The 19,764-nt window shown below is 35.2% G+C and overlaps 2 protein-coding genes and 1 non-coding gene across 8 annotated transcripts in view; 1 reads left to right on the plus strand and 2 right to left on the minus strand.

Annotated features, from left to right (window-relative positions):
- Positions 1-3,035: 3,035 nt before the first annotated feature.
- Positions 3,036-4,760, minus strand: LOC121980786 (GATA transcription factor 5-like). 2 transcript variants are annotated; one of them, XM_042532994.1, is made up of 3 exons: positions 4,569-4,760; positions 4,097-4,441; positions 3,036-3,995 (listed from the first exon to the last, which is right to left on the minus strand). In XM_042532994.1, the coding sequence occupies exons 1-3, from the start codon at positions 4,716-4,718 to the stop codon at positions 3,267-3,269; spliced, it is 1,224 nt and encodes a 407-aa protein (XP_042388928.1). In that variant the 5' UTR covers positions 4,719-4,760; the 3' UTR covers positions 3,036-3,266. The 2 variants fall into 2 exon arrangements, with proteins under 2 accessions (XP_042388928.1, XP_042388929.1); XM_042532995.1 differs by having other exon boundaries at positions 4,097-4,435; positions 4,569-4,759.
- Positions 4,761-16,054: 11,294 nt separating this feature from the next.
- On the minus strand, positions 16,055-16,195 carry LOC121983657. The gene has a single exon (XR_006112678.1). It is a non-coding gene; the product is annotated as a small nucleolar RNA snoR77 (small nucleolar RNA).
- Positions 16,196-16,926: 731 nt separating this feature from the next.
- Positions 16,927-19,764, plus strand: part of LOC121980787 (endonuclease MutS2) — a 31,414-nt gene continuing 28,576 nt past the window's right edge. For 3 of the 5 annotated variants that reach the window (XM_042532996.1, XM_042532997.1, XM_042532999.1), the window contains exons 1-4: positions 16,928-17,224; positions 17,325-17,453; positions 19,384-19,551; positions 19,664-19,747. In XM_042532996.1, the coding sequence (XP_042388930.1) occupies positions 16,967-17,224; positions 17,325-17,453; positions 19,384-19,551; positions 19,664-19,747 (639 nt within the window). In that variant the 5' untranslated portion in view covers positions 16,928-16,966. Of the gene's footprint in view, positions 17,225-17,324; positions 17,454-19,383; positions 19,552-19,663; positions 19,748-19,764 lie in introns of those variants that run through there. The other 2 variants (XM_042532998.1, XM_042533000.1) reach the window with 2 other exon arrangements.

A 19,764-nucleotide genomic window follows, 5' to 3' on the forward strand; every position in this document is an offset into this window, starting at 1 on the left:
TTAGAATGTTTAAAAAATTTATGATGTTGATTTTTTGTCAAGCCACATCTACGTCTCTCAATTTATTCTAATAATATATAAAAAGATTTAGTAAGATCAAATAAGTCACCTATAGAATTAATCAGATATCTTACTATTTTTTTAAAAATATCCCTCTTTACTAATTAATTTTCGTGAAACCTAAAATACATTTACGTTAATGTTTTTTTTTTCTATTTACATTAAAAATAAATCCAAGGTTTATTAGTAATTTCATAAGCGAGACAATCAATGATCTAGAGTTCAAGACTCAGCTACAGCGTATTATTATGAATTTTTCTCATCATTAATTTTCTCTGGTTGTTTTATATTAAAAAAATATAGTTCTCTTTAGTCTCATACACAACATTATGATCAAAGAAACTTCTATAAATATTTTAGGCCGACGATATTAAAAAATATATTTTTCTTAGTTTTTTTTATTAAGACAAATATAATATTAAATTAAAATAATTTTTTGCATAGGGAAGTCTGTTACAGTAGTTTGTTGCTTGGATTCTCTAGCGTCACTATTGCATGAGTCTGACGAATCTTACCGAAATAATTAATTCTTGATTTATAAGGGTGATACTAGAAAATTCAAATAATTCGAATTTTCAAATATCTAAATAATTTATATATTATTATATTACACACGCAATGCGTGTGTATGATCATACTAGTTTAAATTAATCTTGGAATTTAAAATTAAATAAAATGTTCAAACAAAAGTATTTTACATAAATAATATAATATTTTTATAAAAATATGGAATTATCACATCATCAAAGATAAAGTAACAAATACGTTAGAAGACTTCGAGTAAGTGGAATGTAGAGCCCACTTGATGCATGCCTTGCATAACATTGCACATGCCTGTCTAATTGCCTGGCAGCTATGAGTCATTTATTTATTTTTCTTCTCAATTGTCAGCTTCTTATTTTTGTTAGTTATTAATTTAATTTAATAAATAAATTTTAATACTAGTAAATTAATCTTTATGAAAAATGAATCTTACTTTTAAGAAAAATTAAAAGGAAATCTTATATTTTAAAATATTTTTTACAAAAATATTATATTTTTTAGTAACAAACTTGATTAAAATTATTATAATTGCCATAATAATATTAAATAAATATACTTTTTAAAATAAAAATGGATTTAAACGGACGGAAATCGTTTTGGTAATAAATAAATAAATAAATGTCATTCTCATTTTTGTCCAAAATAGAATAGAGTGCTTTTAAATAATTTTTTGAAAAATATATTGATAGATTCAATCATGAGTTCATCGCCTTTAACAATTCCTTGCGTGTTCAAGGTTGTGAGGTTCCACGGATTGACGTGACTTTATATTGTAATAACGTGGCAATAAAAAAAATGAGTCAATGGTTAATAGATGCAAAATTACCAAGCTACTAGTTAAAAAGATTCTAGAATAAAATATCTTCGTATTTGGTCTGTACACAGGTGGTTGTTGTAATAAATCTTGAGATGGTGCTGACCTTCCTCATACTGTAAAGATCGGTTACGCTAGAATAAAATTTTTCCATGATTTATTTTCTTATAGAGTGTATGAGATTGTCCCGAAGAATTTATTAAAGTGACGATTTGATCTTTTTCTTCTGATTACAAGTAGAAGTCCCTCAAATTAAGTCAAAGTCTCTAGTCCAAGATTTTCGGAGGTCTTGTAAGCATATTAGTATGATGAATTGAATCCTATCTACTTAACAGATAGGGTATAATCCACCCTATCAATGAATGACAGAGGTCCAGGATTTATCCAAGGATCCATGTCACTAGTGGCGGATCTAGGGAGGTAGGGATGTGCTTGAGCACCCCGTTACTCCCGAAAAATTCCACCAGTATACTGTAGTCCGAGGGGCAGCGAGAAGGAAGACAAGCTCCAACTCCCTTCTTTGAGCACCCTCTTCTTTTTTGTCTGGATCCACCATTGCATGCCACCCTCGAACTGGGATAGTATCCTATGGTCCAGTCCAATCTTTATATTGGTGGAGACAGTGACCCTCCAATCCCCTTTTCTTGGTTCAAGAGTAGATCAGAAAATGGGGTCTAGAGTATCCCATCTCCCTCAAACTAGTACAATTGATACTTAACTTTAATGTTGTTATAATAAATTATGAGATGGATAGAGGTTTGATCCTCTAGTCCACAATTCATAATTACTTCTGTAATTTATACATCGGATTGTGACCAAAGTTTGATTAAAATTGAGTCTCTCCTAGATTCACCTTCCCACCTAGGTTAGAATTTTAAATTGAGTCAAACGGCCGGAGGCCGTAGACGTTAGACGAGCACATACAGTCCGTCCACTACCGACGCCCTTCTACCATCCGACTCAACCAAAAATGATAACCTAAATGAAAAAATGAATCTAAAAAAAAATTACATCTAATTTTAACTGAATTTCAATCACAATCGGACATATAAATTATCAAGGGAATTTCCTATAAATCATATATTGATTTTCAAATTATACAAAAATACGACTCTTATAAATAAAAAATAAATAACAAACTCAACGGACGACAGAAAAATCTAATATTCTTTAATTGTATTATAAAATATTCTTATAATTGAGGATGAAACGGTAAATATCTGACTTCAACGTCATACCGTGATACGGCAGCTCTGGGAACGAAATACGACGTTACAAAGGCAAAATTTCTATTATTTAAATTTCTTATTATTTATCACCCTTTCCAATCGCATGGAACGGTCGCAGAGAAGCCACGGTGAGCGTTCTCTCTTTCTGCTGAAAAAAGTTGCCAAGTGAAAGAGGCGTGCTGCATAACTGCAATTGATAACCAGAACGCCCACCTAATCACCTAATTCAGCACGATAAGTTTAAATTTCAGAAAGAGAATCGGTAAAACAGCTCTGTCATGCATGGCGTTAGGTCGAGATTGGTTAAGAGTTGGAAGCGAAATCCTGTCGTCGTCCAAAAATTCCAGAGAAGAAGAAGACTTCCTTTCTAGAAAAAAAAGAGAAGAAGATGTTAATTAATCAGTATTGCAAGATCTGATTCGTGGAAATTCACTAGATTCTGAGGATCTATCTTCTTCGACAGGAAGATTAATGGAGGAGAAGGAGCTAATTGTAGTAGTAAAGCCAAGGCTAGGGAAGCTACAAGTAGAAAAATTGCTAAAAACTGCTACTTGAATTCTAAAAGAAGGAAGAGGAAAATTCAGATCCGTTACAGAGGCCGCCGCCGTTGGAATTGGAGATTAGAAGGAGGCGACGAGGTCGGTCTCCTTCTTGCGGCGCATCTCGAGGACCTTGCGGTGGCTGTTGGAGTGCACGTGGCTGAGGAAGGTGGGGCTGCAGGCGGGGCGGTACTCCGGGAGGAGGCGGCCGGACTTGAAGCGGACGCCGCAGGCGTTGCAGAGGGTCTTGGCGCCGAGGGGGCCAGCGCGCCACTGGGGGGTTTTCTGGACGCCGCAGTGGCTGCAGCGCCGCTCGCCGTTGGGGCCGGAGGCGGAGGAGGGGAATTTGGGCTTCCGCCCGCGTTTCTTCGGCTTCTGCTTCTTTGCCTGCGGCGGAGGCGGAAGTTGGTGGTGGTCGTCGTAAAGGAGGAAGCTTTGCTCCACGGCGCTGCCAGCGCCGGTGGGGTCGTAGATAAGGAAAGGGTCGCAGGAGGAGGTGGAGGAGCAGGAGGAGGACGAGGACGAGTCCGCGAAGTGGAGCGGGCCGGACATTGACCAGGCGGCGGTGGCGCCGCGCGAGCGCTTGCTCCTCTTGGCTTTCACCGGAACCATGGCCTCGGTGGAAAGCGCGCAGACGGTGAGGCACAAAGAAGGTCGTTCCCCGGCTGCGCGGGCTCGCTGATTCTCCTTTTGGCCGTCTCCCTGAGGCGGAGAAAAGGATGATACGCCGGCGCACGGAGGCGGAAACTCCGAGATGGAATCGTCCATGATCATAGACATCCATTCAAGTTCTTCAACAGCATCACAAGCCTAGAAAAAATTATATAAAAAAAAAACAATCTTTAAGCATAAAAATCGCATCTTTGCCTTCTTTTCTCCATTATTCCAACACTAGCAACGCGAGGACTCACAGGAAGACATATATCCGAAAGCGCCGCCGCCGGCGTCAGAGGCGGAGCCTGAAGCTCGAGGGTGAGCCCCGAAGACGGGGAAGAAGGAGAAGAATCCGAGTTGCCGTTCTCCGTTTCCTCATGTCTCGTCGTTTCCGCTTCCCTTCCGGCCTCCTCCGCCTCGTTCTCAGCGAACTCGCCGAGGTCAAGGAGGTCGTCGACGGAGAACCCCTCGCCCAAAAGGTTCCCCCTTTCGACGACCCACCCCGCCTCCTCGCTCGAAAGCTGCTGCTGTCCCGACGGCGAGACCTCCGGCCTTAAACTCGCTTTCAGAGCTTCCATGGAGCTTTTCTTCTCGACCTGCAACTGATCCAGCTATGAGGAAGAACCCTAAACCTCAAAACCAAAGTTCTCCGGAGGAAATGAGGAAAGATTCCACCTTTCCTTCCATTTCCACCAAAAAAGACGAGATTTTTAACTCGCTCCGCCGTACCTGAGCGCGGTGGGGGATAGCCGAGGGCGGCAGGGGATCAAGCCGGGGAAGAAGAAAGAGAGAGGGAGAGGACCGCGAGGAGGAGGAAGAAGAGTCGCAGAAGAGAGAAGAAGAAGCGGAGGAGGAAAAGGCGACGAGCGTTCGGAGCATTGAATAGCTTCGTAACAAATGCACTGCCTTTAGTTTCCCCCATTCATTTTACCTTTTTCCTTTTGTTTTCATTCTGCCCATTGAAAATTAATATTTCTTTCCCTTTTTTCAGAAAAGTACTTCCAATTTATTTTTTAAAATATTTCGGGGCAATTAGGTGAGGATAGAGTTGCAGTGAAGCCCCTAAAACGTTAAGAAATTTCAAACGATGGCTAATCTCTTAGAAGTTTCAAAAGAACATCTTAGATTTATCCAATTGTCGATGAATATCTCTTTTTCAAGAAAAAGTCAGTACTTTTTTTTTTTTTCACGAATACTTTATTTTTAATGTTGTTATAACAATTACTACCGGTTGTTACAATATATCGTATTTACTCAGTAATTATTTCAAATATAATAACTAATACAATATTATTTTGATATTATAGCTACTACTTGAGTACTTTATGTGACCGTTGTAAAATACTTCTGACTAAATTAATAAACAATATTTTAATATAATAATATTCTGAATTTATAATTAGAATTAAAATTTTTAAAATTTAGAATTTAAGATTTAACTACCATAATTTATCAAACAGCATACCTATATTTTTAAATTTGACAAAAGACGCATGTTACTTTGGTATTTATCAAAAGATACATCTTTTTAAGTGCACTTTTTATTTTATCCTCCTGACAATATGACTTTTTCTACCATTTTTCTTTTCTCTATCATTTCTCTCTCTCTTTTCTTTCCTCTCTCTCCTATAGTCCTATGCATGCAACTTCTCTTATTTTTCCTCTTCATTCTTCTCTTTTTTACAAGTATGCATAACATATAAATAACATTTTTAAAAGTTTAGTTGATTTTTAATAACATTTTAATACATTTGGAAAAGTAAAAATAAACAATTGATAACATATTCGAACTTCTTGTAACCTTAGAAATCCACCAGAATTGAAATCGATGTAATCGGAGTTCTCTAAGTCATCAGTGAGTTTCGGTTAAAACTCACTGATGGACCTAGAGATCTCATATTGCACTCATTTCAATTCCTGTAGATTTCTGGGGCTACAAGGAGTTTAAATATGTTATCCATTGTTTATTTCGACTTCTCGGAAGTGTTAAAATGTAATAACAAAGATCGACAAAAATCTTCACATTGAGCCTGATATGGAATGATATTAGGCCCAACATGGGTTTGATATGGAATGACATCAGGCCCACGTTGTGTCTGATATGATTCCATATTAGACCCAATGTAGAGATTGTTTATGATTATTCCTTATTATGTGTAAACATCTCTGAGAAGCCGAAAAAAACAATGAATGATATATTTGAACTCCTTGTAACCCCAGAAATCCACATAAACTAAAATTGATGTAATCTGAGATCTCTAGGTCCATTAGTGGATTTTGATAAAATCCGCTGATGGACTTAGAGAGTTCCGATTACATCGATTGCAGTTCTGGTGGATTTCTAAGATTACAAATATCTATTGTTTATTTTAACTTTTTGAAAGTTTTAAAATGTAATAAATAAGAATCGTTAAAAAAATCCATATTGAACTTGATATGATTCTATATTAGATCAAACTTGTTTTCTTTTTTATAATAATATATCAAAAATAAAGCCCTACAGAATTCTTTAGATGAATCTAAATGCCTTTAAGATATCAAAGAGTGAGTTCATTGGAATGATGAAATAGCAAATAATATTGCAAGACAAGAGATCAATTTGGATCAACTACTGTATAGGACTATTTTTACAAAGACTTGGCACAAAAAGTTTAAACTTGATACAAAGACTTTATGCTGCTATCATATACTATGAGCTGAAATAATATGTTGAGATGATTGTTGCTTATGTTTTAGACAATTTGATGATTCAATCCCAGAGAATTGTGAAACAACTTACTTGTTTTCATCAACTTTTGAGATAGAAACTACAAACCCTACTATAGTAGCAAGATTTATGCACAACTCCAATTTTATTTTTCAGAATTTTCCAACTTTTGTTCTTGAAAATTTTCTACAGGATATCCATAATACTTTATCTAGGATCAATTCTCTCTAACTTTTTCCTCTAAATGAGATATATAAACAAAGGATACTGGACTTTTAAATTGATCATAATGTGTATTTTTTGATTTATCTTAATGATTAATGAAAAACTTATATGAAATCGGATTCATCATTTTAGAAATAATCAATAATGCTAAGATTATTATTTTTGTCATTTCACAGTATTGTAATTGAAATTCCAATAGAATTGAATGAGCTCCAGAGATGTCCTTTTGATATTTTATCCAATCCACATTAAATGCAAAATTAAAATGTATTGAAAAAAGTTTTTTTTTAAACAAAAATTATTGTTATTAAGAAAACAGGGAGAGATTAAGTGTAACTTTTAAAAATAAAAAATAAAAATTTATTGTTATTAAGAAAAGAGAGAGAGAACGTGAGCGTCACTATTTTGAGTGCCACACTATAACCCCACTGTGAAGCACACCTCGTGATCCATATCATTAAGCGACATGATAATTTATTGGGTCCTAAATAGATCATTATCATTTCAATTATTAAACTATATGAAGTAATCAAATTTTTTGAAATAGAAACTATTAATATGTATAATAATTCATCTGTGTCATTATATTTATATGCAAAATTCATTTTATATATATTAATTATGTATCAAATTGAGTAAATGAGTTACATTATTTTTTTTAAAAATATGTGAGTGTCAAAGTATGATATCAGAGATTAATATTATAATCAATTTCAGCTTACCTTGTTAGGCATTGTTTACGCATCCCATTAACAATATATTAGTAATAAAATCAATTGTTCATCTAACATGAATATTTGTTATATTAAATTTTGAAGTTAATTTTCAACGATATAAAATATTTAATGATGATTGAGATAAGCGATGTTATATTATTTTTTTACTTTAATAATCAATATGTTTTTTAATTAGATAATGTGATTATTTGCTTGGGTCTTATTCCTAATGAATAGACAATATTTTATTTTTGAAATTTTAAATTAATTTTTTCATTCAATGATGGGATTTTGTACTTCAAAGAAATAGAGATTTAATAAATCTGACTTGGTGCAATATTGAATTAGAAAATTATTTGTGTGTATATTATGTTAAATTGTTTGAAATAATTATTATGATAAAATCATGCAAACTTTTTTCGATCAATTAAAACCGAATATGTGATTTATTTGATTGAAAACTGTAATTATTGTTCCAAATTGCCTGTTATGATTAGCAACATAACTTTGTTATATTGTAAATTATATCAAGTGCGTGATTAGTTTTCTAGGTGAATGCCGAGGTTAATCTACAAATTGGATGTTACGTTGTTATGTTGTATAATCTTTATAGGAGATAAGGGGAATATGATGTCATGAAATTACAAATCAATTTTAGATTTATCTGTGAGACTGTCTGAGTTGATAATTTCAAGCTACCAAACAAGATTATGGTTCAACCTTTAGTGAAAGTCAGTGAATTGCTCCTGTGTGTTTTCATAGTACCGTGAGATCTGAGTGATCCAAATACTTTTTGAGTTCGAGTGAGATGTCGTTGTCCGAATGCTCCCAAATGGACACGTCACCCGACTACCTAGTCGATCGAGTCTTAGTTGATTGCCTCTGCTTGAGTGTTGAGTCAAGAGAGAAATCACCCGACTATCGAATATGAACAGGTCGCCCAGTTGAGAAAGAGAGAAACTAAGGCCTTCATTTAATCCCCGCCAACGGTGCTTCAAGATTAATGGATTATCTGTTTTCTAGGATATATACAGTAGTAGACAATGATCACCATCGAGTACGGGGTGGTTATAGTGAATTGAGTTTATACTTGAATGTTATCACAGGTAGATTATCAAGTGGAAAAATTCACGGCAAAAAAGATAATGAGGGAAAAGAAGGTGAAGGCTTATGCGTCTGCTTATCATTATGTCCTTATTGCCTTAGGTCTTAGCCTTCTCACATAGAAATTTAGACCTTTGACAGACCCCCAAGGTATAGTCAAGTTGGTAATCATTTTGTAGATTTGAAGAATTGAACAAATTAAAGGTTGAATCCCGACAAAGTTGTGGAAATATCCTCCCACGCGAGGGCATGCTCGATACTTCATTTACTCTCTCTCGATGGTGTAAAATAGTTGTGGGCAGATTGTTATGGTGACGGATTTCACCTTTTACAAAATTAGACATTCGATATCAATAACTGGTCAAATAAAAATTATTATTTACCCAACTTTTAAATGTCAGTCGTCGACCATCAATGATTAACCGTTTCACTTAGCAAAGACAAATTTTACCTCTACGGATCCACCATGTAACATGCATAATTCGTGCTTGCACACGCGTTACCATAGGTTCAATGCAACCCATGCCTTATACATGTACCCACTATGCGGGAACACCTGAAAACAATCTCTACTCATACATATGTTCATAATTTTAATACTTATCTGGAAACTCCTAATGTAAACCTAAAATTTCATTCATAATAAGCCTTTTCCATCCACCTTACTTGTTATCTATTCACAATTTTCCAAATGATTATACTTGATTTGCACACACAAGGGTACATGCGGAGGGTGTCAAAGTCGTTCCTAATGATGAACCTTCGATATCTAAACAATAGAGTGCGGTGAAAATAAAACTTAAGAGTGAAAAATAACAAGAGATATTCTAAACTCATAATCTATGGACATACCTAACTATTTATAAGAAACCTTTTAAGATCATCACCAACCTAACTAGTTAATGTTAGTGACTAGGTTTTTACTAATCATGAATTCTATCTTATCTGAGACTATCAACAGGAGAGCCATCGGGGTAGTTGCCTTGCATGTTGACAAAGTCGCCAGGCGTAGGAGGAAAGTCTAGTTGTCTAGGCACCTGCAAAGCTTAAGAGATTGTTAGAATTAGGGGTGAGATCGGGTCGGGACTTGTCCCGTAACCCCCTTACCCAATACCCGTCCCGATAAGAATTGAGATTTTTTTTTCTCCCGATCCCGTACCCGAAAAGTGTCGGGGCTCGAATATTCGAGATTAGGTAGGAACTCGTAAGAATATCCCATTTTTTTTTTAAAAAAAAAACTATGGAGACTCAAACAATTGTTTAGTACAATACGAATAAATTAAAACGATTTCGTGGAACATAACCATTAAAAACTATAATATCTTCATAGGACATCATAAATATATTAAAACTAATAAAAAAAACTAAAACTACTACTTAGTTTATACTTTATACCTAATACAATAAAATCTAAAAATAAAAGTTATAATGTCAGTCATTGTATCAATAATGAATTGATGATACGGTGACTTTAGTCCTTAGAAATGCTTGGATTCAACCTACATAAAAAGATCAAAAAAATTATTCTTTATATCATTTTATCAATTTTCATATGCTAAAATAAAATATCCCATTTTATCAGTTTATCATTTATATCATTTTATCATTTTATCAGTCCTTAGAAATGCCAATAAATTCTTTACAAACAAAATTATGATGAAGTATGAGAAAAATAGAGAGACAAAAAAAAAAAAACATAATGGTTAGATGCTTAAAATATAAAATAAAATAAAATTATAATATAATCGGGTCAGGACGGGATTCCTATCGAGAGAAAAAAAAAATCTCGATCCCTTTCCTGATGGTGATCGGGACGGGAAAAATCTCGAACCTTCGGGTCGGGAAAATGTCGGGTCGAGATATTTTCGGGTCGGAAATGGGATGAGATTCAGGAAGGGTCGCGATTTTCGGGATTTTTTCCAACCCTAGTTAGAATGGAGGCTAGAAGGTGCCCTAGCTCAACCACTTTGACGCTTAAGTTAAGTATCTGGCGGAAAAACATGAAAGAATGAATGCAAAAGAAGAACAATAATAAATTGTGAGTTCTTGTATGCGCATACCTTTTGCCTATAGGTTAAAATACCTTATATATATTCTCCTGCCCATATTTTTCGTACCATAATTAATGAGACATTCCATATAAGTATAGAATGTGTCACATTGTCATGCTCTGTGAGTCATGACATACCATGCTATGTTAGCCATGTCATCTCATACTCTGTGAGTCATGTCATCCCCTGTTTCGTTGATCCTCACCTCTCATTTGGGTCATGCTTTTGGTACCAAAAACTCAACACAATTGACAATTGGGCACGACAGAGTTGAGAGGAAGAGTCAACAAGGTCGAGTCCGACGAGATGAGTCACCCTAGCCAAGTCGAGTGATTAAATTGAAGAAACTGACATGACTGCGCTGAGTAGTTGCACCGAGTGGTTGAGTTGAAGGTATTGATGTGTTCGAGTCAAGTGGTTGAGATGAAGGAGCTGGATTGACTGAACTGAGTGGTTGCGTTGAAGGTGGACGAGCCAAGTGATTAAGCTGGCATGGGCGAACCGAGTGGTTAAGTTGCAGGTGGTCGAGACGAGTGACTGAGTTAAAGATGGTCGAACCGAGTGAATGAGTTGAATGTAACCAAGCCAAGTGGCTAAGTTGAAGGAGCCTATTTTTGTTAGGAAGACTCTTCAGGGAAGTTGTCCTCTGTTGATATTTAGGAAGACTCCTCAAGAGAGATTGATGACTTAGCTAGTCGGGTTAGTTTGACAATTGACATGCTCTTTGTAATTTATATTGACTAAGTTAAGAACCCATCACATAGATCGTTATTTATCTCTGGATCAATGAACGAGGGCGACTGACTTAATCAACCTCTGATAAAAGGCCAGCCTTCTAACCGAAAGTCTTCAAGACCAATTAGTTAGGCATAGTATAAGGGCCTTAGGTAGAATAAATATTCCAGGTGTCAATCACAAATCTTTTCTCATCACTATTTTAATTTTGTTGTCTTCTATTCTCGATCGTTTTGTGATTACTTTACATTGAATTTGGCAATTATAATTTTAAAACATGCTTTATAATTTTTAAACCGTTGTCATTTGATCCTTCTCCTAACGTTATAATGTTAACATATGGCGAATTATCAACTGCAATAATGGCACGTGATCACACATTTATAATATTAGTTCTTTGTCAAATTTGATGACTACACGTGGCTTGAAATTTTTTAAAATTCTGGGCGTAAAAATGTTAATGTTCCATAATTACGGAGGGGGAAAGTAGAAATTTTCTTAGATTTTTTTCGGGTCCCACATTTCTTCAAAGCCACGCGCTTTCCAGCTACGCCGCGCCGTGAGACTCGTCAAATTTCCCGACTCGGGCTCCACGTGACGCACTTGAATTTACCAGAAAGTCCTCGGCGACTGCCTCCGAGGATTCCTCACGAGCGCTGTGGTCCTCAGTGCCTCTGTACGGCCGCTTATAGCAAGGGTAGAAGAGTCAGTTCGTCCACCATTGAGGGCAAATCTGGTAATACAGCGGATTATTAATTAGTCAAACAAAGGCCAACCGGGGCGGCGAACCGAGTCGCTTTCCGAGCCGGCGGCCCGGAACCGTCCACGCGTCGGGCGGCAATTGGCTGCGAGGCGATCTAGCCGATGGCCGCCGCGGACAAGTCGTTCGAAATTTGAATGCCAGCGTGAGGCGGAGTGGGGCCCTCCCCCTGATCCAGTGGCCTATTAATCGATATTATCCAGAAATTTTCTAATTTTTAACCAATAAAACACATCCAGCTGATCTTAAAAAATTATATTTTAATTTTTTTAAAAAATTATTCCAGTAAACTCGATTATAATCATTATATAAAAAATATTATTTATTAATTAAAAGTGTGCGAATAAAAATAGGAAAAATGAGGATTTTATGAAAATTTAAATTTATTTGACAAAATCTAGACACCGTGTTTCTCGGAACAAGATAGAGGCGTTGAATTGGGTTGACAGTTGCGAGGAAACGAGGAAGTTTTGTGGTGCATCCCTGTCACCACAACTTTGACCAAATCCAATTTCTATAAATATCAGAAATGGCGTGCACTCCGAATCAAACTCCATCTGCTCCTCCATTTTTATAATTTTGTAATTTCCCCCTCATAGTAGAGAATTTCTCTTTCCCACCAATGATTTTTAAATGTCCATTAGAAATTGAAGAGTGTTTTAAAAAATGGGGGGAAAATAATTTCTATTGTAATTTTAATTGGAAACCATAAGAGAAGAGGGAGCATTTTTTTTAAAAATAAAAGTGCTATTTATTTTATGTTTTTTCTATATTGTTTTTTTTAAAAAAATCGTAGAAGGTGTGTTTGAAATTTCGATAAATTTTGTGGCTCTAAGTGAAACATTTCCGTTGCAATAATATCCGCAACAAAATGCGCGAACGGACCGTTCGTTGCACTCTGCAGGACCGGATCACGCTTCCACACTTAGAAGGCGTATCACGCTCGGCCACGTTACCTTAACCCAGCGACTTGCAATTTGGAACTTCAAGTTCGCGTGCAACGGCTCCACGTGTGTCCAGCGCGGGTTTGCTCGCAGGAATCCAACTTGCTTGTAGAAATTAGAGGGGAAAAAAGTGACCGCATATCACATGCACCCAATAACCCACCTACAGGTCCACCCACATGCGGCCGCAGCAATAGGCTCTTTTGGGTATTTTAATACATTCTTTGTTTACTCCGAGTCTCCGACCAAATGGAGAGGAAAAGGCGTCGCTTTTAAATTGTTTATTCTTTAAGCATAAATTTAAAAATGGAAATAATATATTAAATAATTAGACTTAATTTTTAATATTAAGGCCCACAGTTTGGGATAGGGACAAGGCCCACATTTGCTTCGATTAATTTCAGAATGGTGCGACTGATCAATTTAATATCGAACGCCATATGAGTGAGCATAATAATTTGAACAGGCTAGATGAATCGAACGATCCGAACAAAGCTTGTCAAGCTCTGTACCATTCGGACCGGGCGGTCCAAACAATTCCAACAAGATTGCAATCACAGAAGTTCTATCTTACAAAAGTTTTCTTGTCGATAGTCTAAAAGAACAATGATATATTCAAGGAAAAAAACTCAAGGAAATACTAACAATAGACAGTCCAACAGTTTCATATCTTAAATTTATCATTCTAGTGTTATAAAATAAACTACACTGTAATTAAAAAACCTGAACTATGAGTATTTGAGAGAATGCAGACCATCTGCTACACCATAGCCCAAAGGGCACAAAACAACTTATTAAAGCTGATAGCATTAGACGATCGTTTAGGGGAGCTAAAACAAAATGTGCAAATGAGGAATTTAGAAATGTTATCTATTTGAAAATAGCTGGTTAACAATTAAATGGGCACCCATCATTTACATTTTCATACCCTTCTATTCTACAACGGACAGAAGTTAGTCATTAATTTTTACAAGTTTTTATTACTGTAATTTTCCATCATTTTAATTTTACTTTTTAACCTGAATAAAATAATATTTTAACAAATAAAATGACAGGACTCCATAATAATTATTAGACATAATTTAATCCTAATTATATAAAATAATATATAACTTTTATAACGGATAACATTTTCTTGTTCAGCTCTGCACATTGGATAAATTAGTTGGTAGTTTTTACATAGTGTAGAAACTAGGTACAAATCTAAGAGTATCATAAGAGAGAAGTAGAAGGCGCTCATTGCACCTTTTTAAAAAACATAAAAATGCTAATATAATGTTTTTATTAATTAAAATATCATGAAATCCAAACTAAAAAATTATGAACAATTTCTATTCCTATAAATAAAGAATTTATTTTCATCTCATTTATCATATAATATAACAAATAATTAAATTTCTATTCCAACTTAAAAATTACAGGATGATAGAAGTTTTCCATGACATGAGCAAAATTCGATTAAATAGACACATTGCTCCGCAGCAAAGGCAGGGGATGCAACCAATGACGGATCCAGACAAAAAAAGAAAAGGATGTTCAAAGAAGCGAGCTAGAACTTGTCTTCCTTCTTGCTGTCCCTCGGCTTACAGTATATTAGTAGAATTTTCGGGGGTGCTCAAGCACACCCCCACTTCCCCCTAGATCCGTCACTGGACGCAGTAGATTTATATATGTCTGTATACTTATATTAAAATACTATAAAATAACATAATCAGTAAAAATTCTTCTTTTGTTAATAACCAACATAGATGTATATTAAAATAAATATTTTTTAAAAAATAAATCGTAAAAAAATACTTTTTAAAGGAAAATTACAATTAGTCTAATTAACAGAAAAATAACATATAACTTTTATACCCCTCGAGAATTCTGAAGTTCGATAAGTGCCGGCTCAAGCCGTATTATATTGAGGTTATCAAATATATATATATATAAATATATAATTAAATATGAATATTAGTTTAGAAATATATAAATTTAGATATTAAATATTTAAAATTATGATTAAAATAAATTTTAGTCCAGATTTATTTTCATTAGTAAATTTAAATTTTTATTAGATAAATTAAATTTAGCCAATAATTTTTTACATTTAATCAATAATTTTTAATACTTTATATAAATTAAAGTTAAATTTGTTAGTTTATTATCAATTTTATTAATGTTAGATTTAGTTAATAGTTTATTGATTTAACTATTAAAATTTGATTCTAATTTTTAATTTTTTATCGATAAAAATTAAATTTACTAACAAAATTAAAAATATATATTTAAAAAAAATACTTTTGAAAGCTATAAGTTTATTTAAAGCTTTTAGCAATGTAAGATTATGAGAAGAGACTAAATTAGTTAGTATTTTTAATATTTTATTGATAAAATTTAATTTATTTTATTTAATTAAAAATATTTCACATATATATATATTAGGTTTGATATAGTGATTACTGGCCTAGTTTAAATATTTCTAATAATATTTTTTTAGTTTAAAAAATATTAACGTCTTAAATTTATTTTTCTGCCTTATGTTTTGCTGAAGCATTTTCGCTGCCTATTTCACATCGATCTCTGTTTTTTCTTAACAAACGTATTTTTTTTTGTCCAATTTCGTATCCATAAGCATTCAGCGATCTAAAGCAATAACTTGATTATTAGGGATTCAGCAACCATCCTCTTGCATTCGCTTGTGGTAATCCAGATTTTGTTTGATCTGTCCCAAATCTCTAGTCTTGATTAAGGAATCCATTGATGCATAGCATTTACCAGAAGTTGGAGTAAAAAACAACAAAATTTGCAAGATCACGGACGGCTTTTTTCTAAAAAAAATATTTTGAAATAGTGAGAAAAAAAATTCAAAACGATCCGCGTCGTATTCTTAAAAAGAGGATTTTTTGGGGTCCAATTATATTCTTCTCCGTGACGAGGAATTGTCGGACGAGAAAGCGAAACGAGAAAAGGATGAAAAATTGGATCGAAAATGTGCTAAAAGCTTACTAGATCAGCATCAGCGAGGCGAGCTCTCCGCCGATCCGAAGAGCCATAGCTTAATTTAATATCCGAGCAAAATAACGCCGCCGATGCCGTGAGACCTTAGGGCCGTCAGCAAAGAGGCTGCCTGAATCTTCACTCGATCTAAATCCAGAAGAAAAAACGATGGCAAAAAAAGGGGAATTGTTGGGGGGAGAGGACACAACCAGATTGGATCGCGAGAGAGCAGCGAGGCCGCCGGCTGAAGGATCGAGGAGTTCGTTCAGGCACTGTTAGACGAACCCTAGATCGTGCTTAAATAGACTGGTAGCCGACTGAAATGACTGTTTTCTCCTCGAGATCCGATTATTCGGGATAAATAATTTTCCAACATGTGAAAAATACCGCTCAGATTAACTATATTTATCATGTGAAAAATACTATAATAATGTTTTGAATAATTTTAAATAGTTAAAATTGCAACTATTAAAGAGATTAATTGAATTCTTTAAAATTAATTATAAATATTATACCATTTATATAAATACATATGGCAAAAGGATGAAGTTATCACTTTAACTATTCTTTTAGGATGATCCATATATTCCGCCTTAGCCAAACGACCTATAATTTGTGGATTCACTCTTTTAGTAACAGTTGTTATACGTCTAAAGTTTAATTGATAGAAAATAAGAGAAAAATAAATTAAAATTGTTTGTGAGTGTCATTAAAAGAAATAATAATTTTAGTTTAAAAAATAAAAAAACATCATCGTTGGGAATTTTTGTTTTAACGATTTTAAAATTATTAAAATTTGATATCTAAAAAAGTTCAGGGGGTGAAATGATATTTACTTGATTACGGTTTGTTTATCCGCTATATCTATTCTCGTCGCCCCGCATTCCTCAACCGTCCGACTCAATGTTGGTCGCCCAGCGCTCGCTCGCTCTCAGCCCGATCCCTACCCTCTCCAACCCTTCCGCCTCCCCCTCGGCCGCCGCTCGCCGCTTCGCTCGCCTGCTACCTGGCGCCCTTCCCGGCCCCCTCCTCCTCGGTCCCGGCGACCGCCGCCCCGGACCTTCCGAACTCACCGACACCCTCAAGATCCTCGAGTGGGACAAGCTCTGCGGCGCTGTCGCCGCCTTCGCTGGCACTGCCCTAGGCCGTGATGCCACTAAGGTGTCACTCTCCCCGCCTTCTTGCTCTCCTCGCTCTTTCCGCCTTCTCTCGGTCGGTCGGACGTGTTTGTTGAACGGTGATCTCTTCTTGGGTGTCACAGGCGCAGCTTTCACACGTTGATGTGTCCTTCGAGGAAAGCAATAAGCTGTTGAAGGAGACTGCCGCCGCCGTTGAGCTGATCAATTATGGAGCTGGAGGATTCGACTTCGCTGGCGTAGATACCGTTTTGGTAAGCATAATTTTGGGAGCTTATCTCATGCGGAGGCATGGCTGAATCAGAACTCGGATTTATGCATCGGGAAGCATTAGATGCTCCTGTTGTTTACAAAAGATCGAGAATGCAGATTATGTTAAGGAACTGTTAATCGCTACACTGAATTGTGACACTTTATTGAATCGTGAATCATATTAATTACTATGGGGGTATCAGGTTTCGTATTGTATGTGATAAACTCCTTTTTGTTTTCTGAGGGTTAGTTCATCTTTTTAACACTAATGCTTGTCATCACTTTGATTGATCGCGCCATATCTAAGAATAAGAGTGAGAGCACGGTCACTACATTATACACAGACAATGTAATAGTTGACTACTTCAAACAAAGTGTTAATACACGGTACAGCACTGAGTTCCTTTATTTATATTATCCAATGTAGGATTGAACATTATATTGTCTAAATGACGAGAACTAAAATTCCTACCAGCTCATTGGCCCAATGGGCAGCACCAATCTATCTGAAAATTGCTTAAATAGTTGGTTTGTAACTTTAAATTTGGGTATTCAAACAGTTTTAAAGCGTGCTACTATACTGAGTTCCTTTATCTCTATTATCAAATTTGGAATTGAACATTTGATTGTGTGATAGAATTGAAATTCAAACGGGCTCATTTGCCTGATGGATGGAACTAATCGACATAAATTTTACTTAAACAATTTGGGTTTTAACTTTCAATCTGCGTGTTAATGATAAGAGTCGAACTGGGTGTGACTAAGATGTAACTGTGGTGAAATTAGGTTGGATCTGAAATTAAAGGTTGTCGATTTTTTTGGGTTTGGTTTAGCAATGGAGTTTATTCACATCATGAAGTCTTACCAAAATGTTACATTAATGAGAAAATTATCTTATTGACTAATTAGGACAAATCATTGGTCCAAAATTCTTAACCCCAAGTTAATGAGAGTTCACTCATTAGGCCTATAAACTGACTTCATAATCCATGATTCTCAATGTGTAAAGTAGGGAGCCTTACTTTGTGCAATTTCATCGCAAATTTTAGTTTACTAATGCTATTTAGTTTTGCAATGTGGTGAGGTATGGCTTCATACTTCATATTGATCATCATAGAAGTCATCTTTTGCTAACTCATAAGTTTTATGGCCTCTTTTTTTTTATACGATCTTTTTAGGTTTAACCAAGTTACCATAAGGAAAACTTTTCTAATGCCTTGATGTCAGTGGTTCTGTTGATTTTTGCAATTCATGGTTTTGCTGGGTTTATTTTGGCACCTAAAATAATATAAAATTATTAGCACCTAAAAACTCTATTTCCCATCATTTTGTGCTATGGCTTATTGTCCTCTCATTAGTGGTACACATGTAGATCACTGTCCTTCCACAATATTTAACTTTAGATATGCTATTTTTCTCATAGTTAAGAAAAAAATGTCAGTCAGTCAGTCAGTCAGCCAGCAAAGTGCTATCTGTTTTCTGTTTTCTTATTTTTTATTGTTATGATAACCATCTTTCAAGTTCAATCAAGGAGTATTTTTTTATAGGAATGTAGGATATAACACATGTTCATCAAAGCGTGGTTTACTTGTACTCTATTCATACTGATGCAATTTGTTTCTGGTACACCACTACAAAGACAATTCTAACAGCTGCACCAATATACCATTTGAAGAAATTCATGATAACTATTCCTGGTTTCCTTACTGGAATTAATGCTCTTCTACTTCGTAGATATGGTTTGGTCAAGTAGGTTCCTGGTATTCTATTGGTATATTGAATTTTGATTTATAAAATTAGAATAAGCGAACATGTCAAGGTCATGTAATGGTTTGCTATTTGCTTAGGTTATTAAATGTAGCAGCAGTCACTTTAAGCTGTAGGTTACTACTTGCTTGTCATTTAATATTTGCTATGGGATTTTCTTGAAAGGTAAAGTCGGCTATTACTCGTGTATCTAGAGGTTCTCCATTGAATGGATCCGAAGCAATGGCTGTTGTTGGGCTTATAAAATATGCTGATGCCTTGCAAGTCACTCTTAAGACAGCAGTGAAAGAAGATTCAGAGTGGTATAGCCGTTTTATGCCCATTACTCCAATGGTAAATCTAGTATATATTATTCCTTTAGAAAACATGGTTTTTATTTACATTTTTTAAATTAGTTTTCAGTGCCAACTATGGATGGTAAATGACATTTGTGATCTATACTCAGCTAATGGATGTTGCTATTAGCCAGTCATTTGTCAAGTCTGCCCAGCTGGTGATCGATGAAGATGGATCTGTTAAAGATAGCGCAGTTTGTATATTCATACC

Source organism: Zingiber officinale, chromosome 5A, assembly GCF_018446385.1.
Source record: "Zingiber officinale cultivar Zhangliang chromosome 5A, Zo_v1.1, whole genome shotgun sequence".
NCBI lineage: Eukaryota > Viridiplantae > Streptophyta > Magnoliopsida > Zingiberales > Zingiberaceae > Zingiber > Zingiber officinale.